The sequence below is a fragment of the Silurus meridionalis genome, chromosome 8 (genome assembly GCF_014805685.1).
Source record: "Silurus meridionalis isolate SWU-2019-XX chromosome 8, ASM1480568v1, whole genome shotgun sequence".
Classification (NCBI taxonomy): Eukaryota; Metazoa; Chordata; class Actinopteri; order Siluriformes; family Siluridae; genus Silurus; species Silurus meridionalis.
In genome coordinates this window covers 21029379-21041831 of record NC_060891.1, presented here as the reverse complement: position 1 = coordinate 21041831, position 12453 = coordinate 21029379, and the positions used below count along the sequence as shown (strand labels likewise).

Sequence of the window (12453 nt, the reverse complement as noted above, 5' to 3'; positions counted from 1 at the left end):
TGATTTTCAGAATGCCAATAATGCCCAATGACCAGTTTCAGTAATGAAATTAAACTCCCTAATGGTAGCAAATGGTAGTAATGAACAAAAATCACTTATCATACAAAAAAAAAACTGGAAAATAGATCAATTTGGAACAAAGATAGTGCTATGTTCAAATGTACATAAGTATCCAAAGTATTACGATGTAAAATCCTCTAGAACATAAAATGAATTGAATTTTGTATAATTGAAATTTGTAGTAGAAAGAGAATGGAATTGGTGTACAAATGCGTTAAAATTCGCTGAAAAACACAACAAGGACTAAAATGTAATCGTTTACTGCTGCTGTTATTTGCTGCTTTTAGATGTATTATTTGTTCGTGCTGTTTCGATTGACTCCATCATGATGTCGCGAGCGAGCTGATTGCGCAACCTGATGCTCGCGAGTCACGCCAGATCAGATCCAGTGCGAAGTTACAAACAAACAGTTTACACAATAGCACTTCATTAAACTACACCATTTTCACATGATTAGGATATAAATGATGTTTTTTGCTTGCCGTGCTGACGTTTCGCCTTCATCAGTGACAGCAGTGCGTTTTCTTTTTACGTGCTCGTGCGTCACTGTGGTGCTTCCAGGTTACAGTCTTCTTTGTTGCCTTGGATAAATTGGGACGCACACTTTTTCCTGCTGCCGGTTGACCCTGTAATCTCCACATTTTGCAAGCGACTGTATTATCTTGCCGTCGCGCTAAACCGGAACATAAGTGGCCCGGCAATTCGATAACATCATTCGGCGACAACGAACTTCATCTTCGATTAGCTGCTGCAGCCCTAGTTTCTTCTGACATTTAATTACTTTCAAAATGTTCTGTATAATGAACAGTAATGCTCGTGCTAAGTAGATACCACCAAGCAGCAATCAAAACAACACAGCACATGCTCTACCCTGATTGGTGGCTTGCTTGACCAGTTAAGCTTTTATCCAGTCATAAATAAAAAGAAACGTAAGAAAAGAAAAAAAGGACGATATTTGACTTTGAAATGTGACAAAGTTAAAATCTACACAAAAGGAAATACTTCAGTTAAGCTATTTAAGTACAGTAAAGAGTTACATTTACTTCTTTACTGTTCAGCACCGCATGCTATGTGCATTTGCTCATGTAAATGCACTCTGGTCAATCATAAAGCTTGGTGTAATCACAATTATGTAGATGCCCATGCATGCATCAAGTGTGGTCAGAAATGTTGAATCTTATTTACCCAATACATCCAGTAAATAAATTCCTGTGTTTGGCTCTGCCGTACAACTCCCAGCTGTGAAGGTGAAGGACGGCAGATCAACTGCATCTTTCTGAACTGCTCACTCAGATGATTCCTCTATCTGCCCTCTTCTGCATACATTAGTTCACAAAAAAAAAAAAACTCCCTAACCCCTAATATACCTACCATAAACATAAAAACTCACCCTTTAATGCTAAACACCCCAACCCGGAAAAAGGTAATTACCCCAAACCTAACAACCCTAACTATTAAAGCCCTGAATGCGAAAAACCCCAAATAAAGCACTTTAAATTCAGTCAAAAATTAATACCTCCTGACTGCTTGGCAACCCTATAGCAACCACTGTAATAAGAAAGCAACAACCTATTAAAACCCTTTGGAATACAACAGCAATTGCCTAGCAACTCACCTAGCAACCAGCAATAATACATCATCAACCTCCTCTTAAAGAAGTTTATTAAGACTCTTCGATTTTTATTTTTAACCACTACGTATTTACGTTCATATTATATTTTCTCCAAAATAGGCAGGTTGTTTTGATGAAAATTAAAAAAATATTTTCCTATCAAATATGTAAAACAAATAATAATAATAAACAACAACTGGATACCAAGAGTTTGACCAGCTCACGCTGTGTTTCAGCATCTGGGTTAAAGATTTCAGGGCATTTATTTTTCTCTCCAATGAATTTTTGATGAACACAAATAAATACGTGTTTACTAGGATCTGTGCTTGTACATATTTTCTGTGTGATATTTTAGCTGTAGTTTTTCCCTGATTAACAGGACCAGTGCTGCCACTCTGCCTTTTTTCTTCAGCGAAAAAATACAACTTAATAAATAAATAAAATAAAAGAACATCTTCATCTGAAACACTTTTTAACACGCAGGAGAAAGTCACTTGTTCTTATGACACGTAACAAGAAAAACAAGAAACAAACACGTCTAAGAGCGCTGAAGTGTGGACACTAAGCACAAATTTGTTACGGATGCCTGAACTACACTATAAATACTAAAGCTCCTGAAGTCAAATGAAGGGGTTTGGCCTTTTTTTCCCCCGTTCTATTTTTTAACAAAATATTGAACAAAACATGGAGCCACCCTGAAAGCCATATGATATTATAGTTAAATTATATCAATTTTTATCAATCAAATGCAAATGATGTGATCTGAAAAGTGGATCAATTGGAGGTTTCCATGAGCCACTGTTCATCTGAATTATCCTCATATATATAAAATCTGTATATAACTTTTGTACAGTTGTACATACATATCCCATATTGTACATTTTGTAAATTCCTTATATATACCCCCACATCCATTTGTTCATATTTATTTTATTTATATATTCATACTGTACTTGCTCACCAGCTCCCACACATCCCACTCTACCCATAGCCTTTATATTTATTTATTGTACTTAATTAACAGCTTGTTCACATTTCTCCCTACCAGAGCCTTTATATGTATTTGCTGTACATATATTTGCATATTATTTTTCTTTTTTAGATTCTACATTGCATTTCGTTGCTGTGTACCTGCACTATGCAGTGACAAACTCCTACCAGTCTACCTATACGAGGTGGCATCAAAAAGTCTCAAGACTAGTTTTGTAACACACCAACAGATGGCAGCACAAGGCTGAATGCACAGTCACAGGGAGCGCAGACCTTCATAAGTGTCAAAAGACAGCTATGCAACTGGTGCTATTCTGATCAGGTCTGTTATTGGGACTGCGTGCACACCCTGTCCCGAGCTCTTCTCATACGCAAGGTTCTCGCCGGAAACAACATGGTCTCACTTCCGCACCCACCCTATTTTGGCTTCTGTGGACTTCGAACTCTACCCAAGGGGAAGATCCAGCATGAACAGCAGAAGGTGCTTGACACGCTTCGAAAAGGAGACACATTCCAGAAGGGGCAGGAACGCTGGGAACGCTTTACTGCTGCGCAAGGGGACCGTTTTGATGTGTATAAACATCAAGTTTCGTGTGCAAACGTAGACAAATTAAGTACTTTCTTGTAAACTGAGCGAGTCTCAAAACTATAGATCCATCTGTGAGTGCATTTATACACACCTGCAGAAAACAAAAGCAGAAAACGTACAGAATCGACATGATTTTAATGAAAAAACGATGACATTCTTCTTTCATCTTCTTATCTACCTGAGCCTCACCTATTTTCCAGGAACTCCAGACTCAAGACTTTGGGAACTATTGGATGCCACATAGATGAAATTGTCTCATTTATATGCCACAGTTTGTCCTACATTATTGGCTGATTAATTCAGATGAATAATTGGCTCTCAAAAAACGTTCATTACTGCAGCCCTAATTAATTAGATGGAATTTTCATGCGAGCTTTTGTTGTTGTTGATTATGGAGAAGTGGAGCTTTTAACTGCAGTAAAGATGAATAAACCCCGCCTTCATTTTCCTAACATCGATCAATATGTGTAAAGCAGAGTGGCTTCAGAACGTGGACGACTGCCTGCAATTTGAAAAACCGGCAAACAGCAGCTGATGCGACATATTTTGGACGGAAAAATGAAACATCTTTGCGTATGAATGAGTTTCTAAAGTAGTTTACGAATATAAAGATGATGATGATGATGATGGTCACCGAACATGATCGGCACCAGTGTCTCGAATTTCGCCCTGCCAGAGAATAGTTTGCATTGCTTCACACACAGCACTGTGTTCCAGTAGTGAACTGGGATTTCGGTTGCCATGGTAATACAAACTACCAGTGAAACCCGACAGGACAGAGGGTTGGTGTCACCATAGCAACCACTGCAGATATTACACACCCCCGGTTTTTTAATCCGTCCGAGTGCGGCAAGACGTCGTGGATGAAAAAAGTCGCAAAGTAATCAATTGTCACACCGGCGTTTTCCAGGCTGCAGGGCTCGGTTTTGGGACGCTTGAGCGCAAACACATTCTCGCGTCTTCACTGGGGATCACGACGTCTGTTTCAGGCTCGTGTGTATCTAATAAGTATTTATTTTTTATTAGTCTTGATTTGGTGCAACATTTCTTACATAGGAGAAAGCAGCCATGACTGAACACAGGGTTTGCCTCTTTAGCGTAAATAAACATTCCTTTGGTGTTTTTTCGTTTTGTCCTTTCTGCTTAGCCTCCTTTTAAATGTTCTTTTTTTAATGTTTGTTCTCTTTTTCTTCCCTCCCTGTTTATTTATACATTTTTATTCGTTTTAACAAACATATCTTAATCAAATAATTTTGTTCTTTTATTACTTTCCTTTTCTCCATTTTTTCTCCATTTTGGTAAATAGACTTTGCCTTTTTTTTTATCTTTATTTATTTTAGTGTATATTAATTGACTTTTTCTGTCATTATGTAGATTAGTTGTATGTACTATTTCTCCTGATCAGTAGACAAGCACAGCAGTACAGCAGCTGGATGAAGTGAATTCACCTGGCCAATTACTGTTTACATTAAAAGACAAGATACACGTGTGCTTGTTTAACATGTCATTCCAGATTTAGTCATTTTTGCTGAATCAATAAGCTCCACTCTTTGGGGAAGGCTTTCCACTGAATTTTAATGTGGATGTAGAGAACAGCCGTTTAAGAGAAACCAACAAATAAATGTAATTGCAAGTGTTCACAAACTATTTAAAAACACATATGGACAAAACTTTGTGGAAACCAGACCATAAGATTCATTCATGCTTTTTTCTGAGCATCCAATTCCACATTTGTTGCCCATATGCAGTCACTGGGTGGGCCATGATTGCCTCTATATTCCAAAGCATTCTAGAGTTAAATACGAGGCCATCTGTCTGATATCTAAATCTTGGACAAAATTGGGTCGTGCAAAAAGACTAGGGTTTGCAAAATGCCAAAAATATCCAAGAAATTTAAGGGAATTATGGGAATATATGGGAATTAACATAATTGTAGGTTAGCATATAAAATGGAAATGAAATGTAGTTGTAAATAAGAAAAATGTAAATAAAAACTTGCATGATAATCTTGGTTTAAAACAACCAGATTTAATACAATTACAGTTGAGTTTCTACTCTGCACATTCTTCAATCACATGCACACTGAAGCCACATACACTCTGTGCCTCGTTAACAACACACACCATTTATTGAATCCTGCACACAAAATAATGAATTTAAGTTTATAAATTCATTATTTATATCAAATTTATTTTAAGATTATTTTTTAATAAAATTTATGCTTAAAACATCCTTGTGCTGTGTGTAAGCTATTGTGCAACAAAATTATACTAACAATTAAATTTAAAAAAATCTAAATTTTTTTTATCTGTATTAGCTGACATGCATGTTCAAAGTTTCCCAGGTTTTTTTTATTAATTCCCATAAACTCCAATACAGTCCTGTTAAGTTTCCAACTTGAAATATTTTCCCTAAAAGTTCCCCATAGAAAGTTTCTGGAAAGTGTCCGAAAATTTTCCACCCCTTTGCAAACCTACAAAAAAAAAAAAAAAAAGACAATGATCCCAAATACACCAGCAAATCTACAACAAAACGGAATCAAGGTGTTGCAATGGCCCAGTCAAACTAATATAATAATGGCATGGCGTAATACACGTTCATCTGAGGTTGTATTTACTCAATTCTAAGACTTGCTAAAGACCAGAGGATTGTCATGCCCTGATAGATAAAAACCACAAAACATGTTCACACGACTACAGTTTACTTCATGATATTTGCAATGTAAGAATCTTTGTGAACATGGTCTTACTATTTATATATTATTTGTGTTTCAGGTTAGAAAATATTTTAAAGCTTTAAAAAAAATTTTAAATATCGCCTGATAATCAAAGTGCCAATATCATGATCATAAAAACAAATATCTATCTATCTATCTATCTATCTATCTATCTATCTATCTATCTATCTATCTATCTATCTATCTATCTATCTATCTATCTATCTATCTATCTATCTATCTATCTATCTATCTATCTATCTATCTATCTATCTATCTATCTATCTATCTACTTATTTTCCCCACTTTTTCTTTCTTCAGGACACTGTGCTTTTCAATGTCTTAGATGAACCTGATGTTAGAAAGCAAAGCCAAACAGATGTTCAGCTTCGGGTTTGGTGGGGCTTAGTGGGAAAAGCAGAACATTGTGTGAGAAACCGCATGCTTAAACAGTGAAGGACTAAATAATAACATCAAACCATAAAATAAATGGACACCCACTGACCTGGCATTTACACTCGACACAGCATTCAAATGAAGTGGTTTAGGATTTTACTGAGTGTAAATCATAAATTCGATACTTCAACATAACTACCAATTTACAGCTACACTACTTTTCCAGCCATGTGTGGTTCTTCTGCAACGTTTAAGGCACATGGTGTATATGGGTTGGAGTGGAAGATCTTGAGTGGCCTGCTATAGAGCTCAGACCTTTACCCTATTAAACACTTTTGGGAGAAACTGGGACGCTGGCTGCACCCAGCACAAATCTCCAGAAGCACACTCCAAAATCTAGTGGAACGTCCTCCCAAAAGAGTGGAGGTTAATATAACAGCAAATGGGGACTACATGTAGAGTGGGATTTTCAGTCTCATGGTCAGGTGTCCACAAAACTCCAGTTTCTCCGCACCACTCTGCTGAGAAAGAGAGAAGAAAAAAAAAAAAAAAAAAACTAAACACGACAATCGTTTTAACCCGAATAAAAGAATGGACCAATTCCTGACAAGCTGGAACTTATCTGTGCAGGTCCCAGTACACATCCCTGAGCTCAATGTCTCTACGCAACACACAACAGTTCGAGGCAGCATCCCTCAAGGATATATAAACACTCCAAAACAACACGTATTACCCAACATCTCCACGATCGGTGGAGTGATGTCAAGCGGGACAAAAGAGCCTCGCCGAATCAAAAGCTCGTGAGTCATCACACCCAAGTGGCTTACGCATGTTTATTCTCTTTACCAGAGAAGAGAGTTGCACTGAAGTTTTGCTTTAGCGTCTCTTGGCACGAAAGTACATGATGACAAATACGGGAGCATTGCAACTGAATGAAAGGTCGGGTAGGCGTGAATGTTCATGAATCAACAACAACAACAAAAAAAAACTATATGCAAAAAACTCCCCCCCTTTAATCCACTACTTTACAAAATGTGAGTTTTCTTGTATCTACATCGATTTTCAATGAACAACGAAGAACCAAGTGACTGATCCTGTGATACTATTAAAATACAACAGGGTGTTCAAATCAAACCAGGACTTTTAATTTGGCAGGTATAAAAAAGTTCCCTCAGTTCTAAGTGGCTAGTGTGTCCTACTGCGTTTTTCCTTGCCACAGTCGCCCCATGCCTGCTCATCAGGGACAAACACACATCGTTCCCTTTATCTCTTCAGTTCTGTAAAGCTGCTTTGAGACAATGTCCATTTTGAAAAGCGCTATCAAAAATAAACTTGATATTCGAAGACATATGAATGGTGTAAATGGTTCAAAATACGCCTGTAAGTGACGATCCCGGTCGTGGTGGGTTACCAGACCACAGCAGTCATTCCTGTGAACATTCAGCGTGTGGAACGCCTGGTCCAGGGTAATGGAGTTCGACCTCGGAAATTAGCGCTGGTGACTAAGTGAAGCAGGCTGTCGTAGGGAGATTCAAATGACAAATCTTTTCATTTCAAATCTTAGTTAGTTATAAATAACCTCTTCACCTCTGAACAGCATTATTTACATTGCAGAAAGTTACAATAAAAAAACCTGTTGATTCAGTCATCTGGTGGACCTGGCAAATGAGTCAACGCCTTCCAAACAAACAAAAAAAAAAAAAAAAAAAAAAGATTAATAAAAGACAGTATGTGAAGTATGGTAGTACATATCTGAAATTAGAGGTGGGTCATGTTTTAAGGTAACAAAGATAAATCAATATATATTTATGAGGTTTGATTTTTTTTTTTTTTACTCATTTGTAAAGTAGAGTTTCTTTGTACAGTTTTGGAATGGAATCAAGAATCAAATCGAGTGCAATTCAGTTTATCCCTGATGAACTGAAGTGAGACAATAGATTACCTTTGAATTCAGCAGTTTTCAAGGACAGTAATATGTTTTGAAATGGTTCGGCTCGAACGTGTGACGCAGCAATTGACGACTATTGTTTCCAGGTTTTATTATACTGTACAAGTGCTCGTTTATGTTTTAACGTTATGTTTATTTCTTTTTTACACATTTCTTCTGCTTCATTTGGTCACCTCCTATCAGCAAAACAATATGATACGGTGCCTAAACGTGTGTTTTAGATTTTACTGTACAACCGATTAAATCATTCGACCTTATATAAGGAGTTCAACTGTCTGATCAAGCTGCTGCTCATGATGCATCACAGCTTATCCTAACATGCTGTCTACCATCTTCTACATACATGAGCTCACAAGCTGTGATTGACAAGAGAGAAAGTGCTTGGATGGATTTGCTCCCTCCACAAACACTTTCCGAGTGGAATAGGAGGAAACTTGTGTATGCATGAGGAAGCAGGACAATTTGAACTTGACTAAAGTGGCATCTTTCTTTCTTGCATGACATCGATTGTAAAATGCTTCCAATCCGAGTCATGAATGGCCTGGGAATGCGAAGAATAAATGTAGGAGTGTTTGTGGACAAAAACACACTACATAGATAAATAACGACTACCTGCCCAATAAAGCTAAGAAAATAGGCCAAGGTCATTTAAAATGACCTTCACAACCCATTCAGTAAAAGCATTACTGTGCAGAACAGAAGCCTGTTAGTGTCAGAAATCGAAATGCTACGCTGAGAGTGAAAAACTAATTACACTGTGGAGGTGATATGAGAGCAGCTTTGGCATTTATTCTCAGGGTAAGGGTCTGGGTGTTGTGAGTGATATTACACTCTGAGGAACACCTCGTTATTTCAACAATCGCTTCAGCGGCACTTAATAATAAATATGCACTTATCAGCAACAACATGTACAGTCTTTAAACAGGAGCATTTACTAAAACTGATGTCATTTTACCCAAAGTTCATGCTCTTATGGGCGTGTACCAACCGTCCAGCTCTGAGGAGAACGGGTCATGGCCAAAACATGACTTACTACACTATATGATTGATCAGTGTAATATTGTAATTACGTGAGAGGTGTATATACATTAGCTAACAGCAGCACAAGTTAACTAGCTACATCGACGCTTCAAAGACACAAATGACCTTTTGTATTGGCATCCAAGTGTTCTGCTCCTAAGGATGCTTAAACATTAGAGATGCAGTAACTGCTTAGTGTAAAAAGAAGCTAGACTGGATTGACACCATTTACCTCAGGTATATAGCTGAGCAATTGAGTTGCATGGGCCTTGATCAATGGCCAAGCAGTGGCAGCGAGGTGGTGCTAGGATTTCAACCCATGACTTTCCGATCAGAAGTCCAACATCTTATCCATTGAGCTAGCACTCCACAAACTCCAGACCTCAACCCGACTCAAATTCTGTGACAGGAGCTTAAGAGAGCGGTGCATAAACAAATGCTCACAAATCTCATTGAACTGAAGCAACACTGTCGAGAAGAGAAGAGTGAAACAAACATTCTTCCCCAATGATAAAGTCATATAGAACTTGATTGCGTCGAGTTATTGCTGCTTGGTGGTTCTAAAAGCTACTAAATGAAAGTATACTCAATTTTTACACATGGCTTCTCTGTTTTCGGCTTGATTTCTGTACAAATAAATAATGACACGATTTAACATGTCATGTGTGGTGGTTCACATAAGATTGTACCACATTTTTAGATCTGATAAGGACCAGGTGATTTTCATCATGTCCTGGAATGTAAAACCCTACAGATCAGAAGGTGTACTTTCAGTTATGTAATGAAATTAAATACTCACTCAAACACGAAAAAGAGTCCGCTTGTGACAAGGATGAGGACGAGAGTCAGATAGAAGACGCCGGTCTGTCTTGCCATCATAATCCTGCCATTGCAGTAGAATTTGTTCCTCCCAGGAAAAACCTGCCACTTCCTCTTGAAGGCCTTCCTCTTGTGCGAGGACTCCATTGGGGTTGAGCTGCGAGTGCTGATCTGACTGTATTCGAGCTCTCGTGTCTCAAGCTTCCTGGCTTCCCCGAGCTTCATGTGCTGCGCGGCAAACCTGCAATCCTGAGTGCAGGAAAAGGTGAAGCTATTATTACATGCATGAGAACTATAATCCGTCAGGTTGTACCAAATCGACTACAAGTGCTCATTAAGCATTTCGAGGCATGTGTAAAGGTTTCGTGTAGACCAAAATGGGTACTTGGAAACATACTGTGGTTCAGAGACACTGGTTTTCAAGACATGGTCTATCAGAGCTTCAGTAGTCTAACCTCTGTTTATCTAATCACGTGAATGATTTTCCCAAAATTTTTCATTTGATTGGAGAAATAGGATAGGAGAAAATTAACAACACGGATGGCATGAAGAAAAGAATAGAAAGTCGAGGAAGTGGTCACATGACTCAACTCTAGAAAGAAAACATACCCATTTGTCAAATTCATAGCTATGAACTAGAGGTTGACTGTTTATTTCACAGATACTGAAAGCTAGGTTGGCTCGTATTTGCTGATAACCGATTAGTCAACAGATAGCTTTTAATATATATATTGGAGAAAAAACAAACACTATGTAAAAAAAAAATAATAATAATAATAATAAACAATAATAATAAAGTTCTAACTCGTGAAAATGTGCTAATTGGAATAAATATAAAAATATGAATTAATAAATATAAATATAGATTTAATAAATGCTTTCAATGCATTGCGCAGTGTCATGCAAAAACAAACAGCACATGGCGTTGGTGATTCGCCTCTAGAGGCCGCTCTCGTAATGACAGCGGACCTTCTCAGCTGCTGCAGCAACCGACGCTACCCGGAAAAACTATCGGTATGGATTTTTGCTGAAAGTACCAGCAATCATCTATCGGTGCCGATTAAACAGCAAAACCGATGAATCAGTCGACCTTTACTATGAACGAAGATTACTTACACAGCATAAAGTAAAAAAAAATAATAATAGGCAAATTTAAATATGTACAAATAGTTTTATCAAAACATCTTCAAAATGTGTGGACATTATAAAGGAGCACACACTTCACCATAGCCCTCTTTTTTCCCCCACGCATTCCAATTTGTTTTTCACTCTGTTCCTTGTTCCATTATACTGAAAACAGAAAAACGTGATATCATTGATCTTGGTTTCATTTTTCACATGAAACCATTAGTAACAGGGGTGCATAAAGTTTTTACTTATCCACTGTATGTTTTTTTTTCCTCTCTTGAGGAAGCAGGCTGCACTCGAGTCTTTATTATATCGCAGACTCTGGATTGTTCTATTTCTACACTGCAATAAAGCATATAGTTCACAATCAGTACTTTCTAGAAATCACATTCATTATTTCTGAACCAGATGTGCTTTTTTTTTTGTTTGTTTTTTCGTTCTTGATGGATGTGGACTAAGGCAAGGGGGCGTGGGATCGGGTTGCTCTGCATGCCACTTTTTAACCCACCCCCATTTCTGTCGTTCGAGCAGCACGCCATGCACGTAGAAAAGGCATCGCTTACCTTTGTAGTGTTGCTCGCATGTGGTCCACTACATATCTGTGCTGTGATATAAAATGCACTCTACACTGATGTGCCACTTTACGCCTGCTATAAAGGTGCACTTTGTTCTGACAGTAGCTTTGTACTCAACACAACACGCTACTATAACTGCATCTCTAACTGAACAACCAAAACGTCTCTGAAGCTCCACCGCCCGTTTCCTATTTCTGTTCTACGGATACTGGTGGAAATCCTGCGCTGAGGATTGTGGGAGCAGGGAGAATGGTGAACAGTGGGCAACGGGGGCAGGAAAATAGTTTGGGACTGCAAATGGGAAGTGAATATCTTAGAGAGGGAGTTCATTCAGCCTGCTAAATGTGGCATGATTCTTATCAGACAGTCCTCACTGAAATTAGTGCAGCATTAATAAATGAAATTAAACCTACAGAATGAAGCTGTGCTTTAATCAATCAATGTGAATGTAGTAACAAGACAGGCCTATCTGATAAAGTGGCCAGAAGACTACTGACATAACTGCTGTGCCAGAAACACTTGAACCAGCAGGGTACATCAACACAAACACACACTCTATAGTAATACTACCATGTTGGCCTTATTGGTGATGTGATGATG

At 38.0% G+C, this 12453-nt stretch overlaps 1 protein-coding gene across 2 annotated transcripts in view; it reads right to left on the bottom strand.

The window, feature by feature from the left end:
* LOC124389921 (palmitoyltransferase ZDHHC14-like) overlaps window positions 1-12453 on the bottom strand; it is a 57406-nt gene that overhangs the window by 42358 nt on the left and 2595 nt on the right. For both annotated transcript variants that reach the window (XM_046855518.1, XM_046855519.1), the window contains exon 2: window positions 10131-10399. In XM_046855518.1, the coding sequence (XP_046711474.1) occupies window positions 10131-10375 (245 nt within the window). In that variant the 5' untranslated portion in view covers window positions 10376-10399. The remainder of the gene's footprint in view (window positions 1-10130; window positions 10400-12453) is intronic.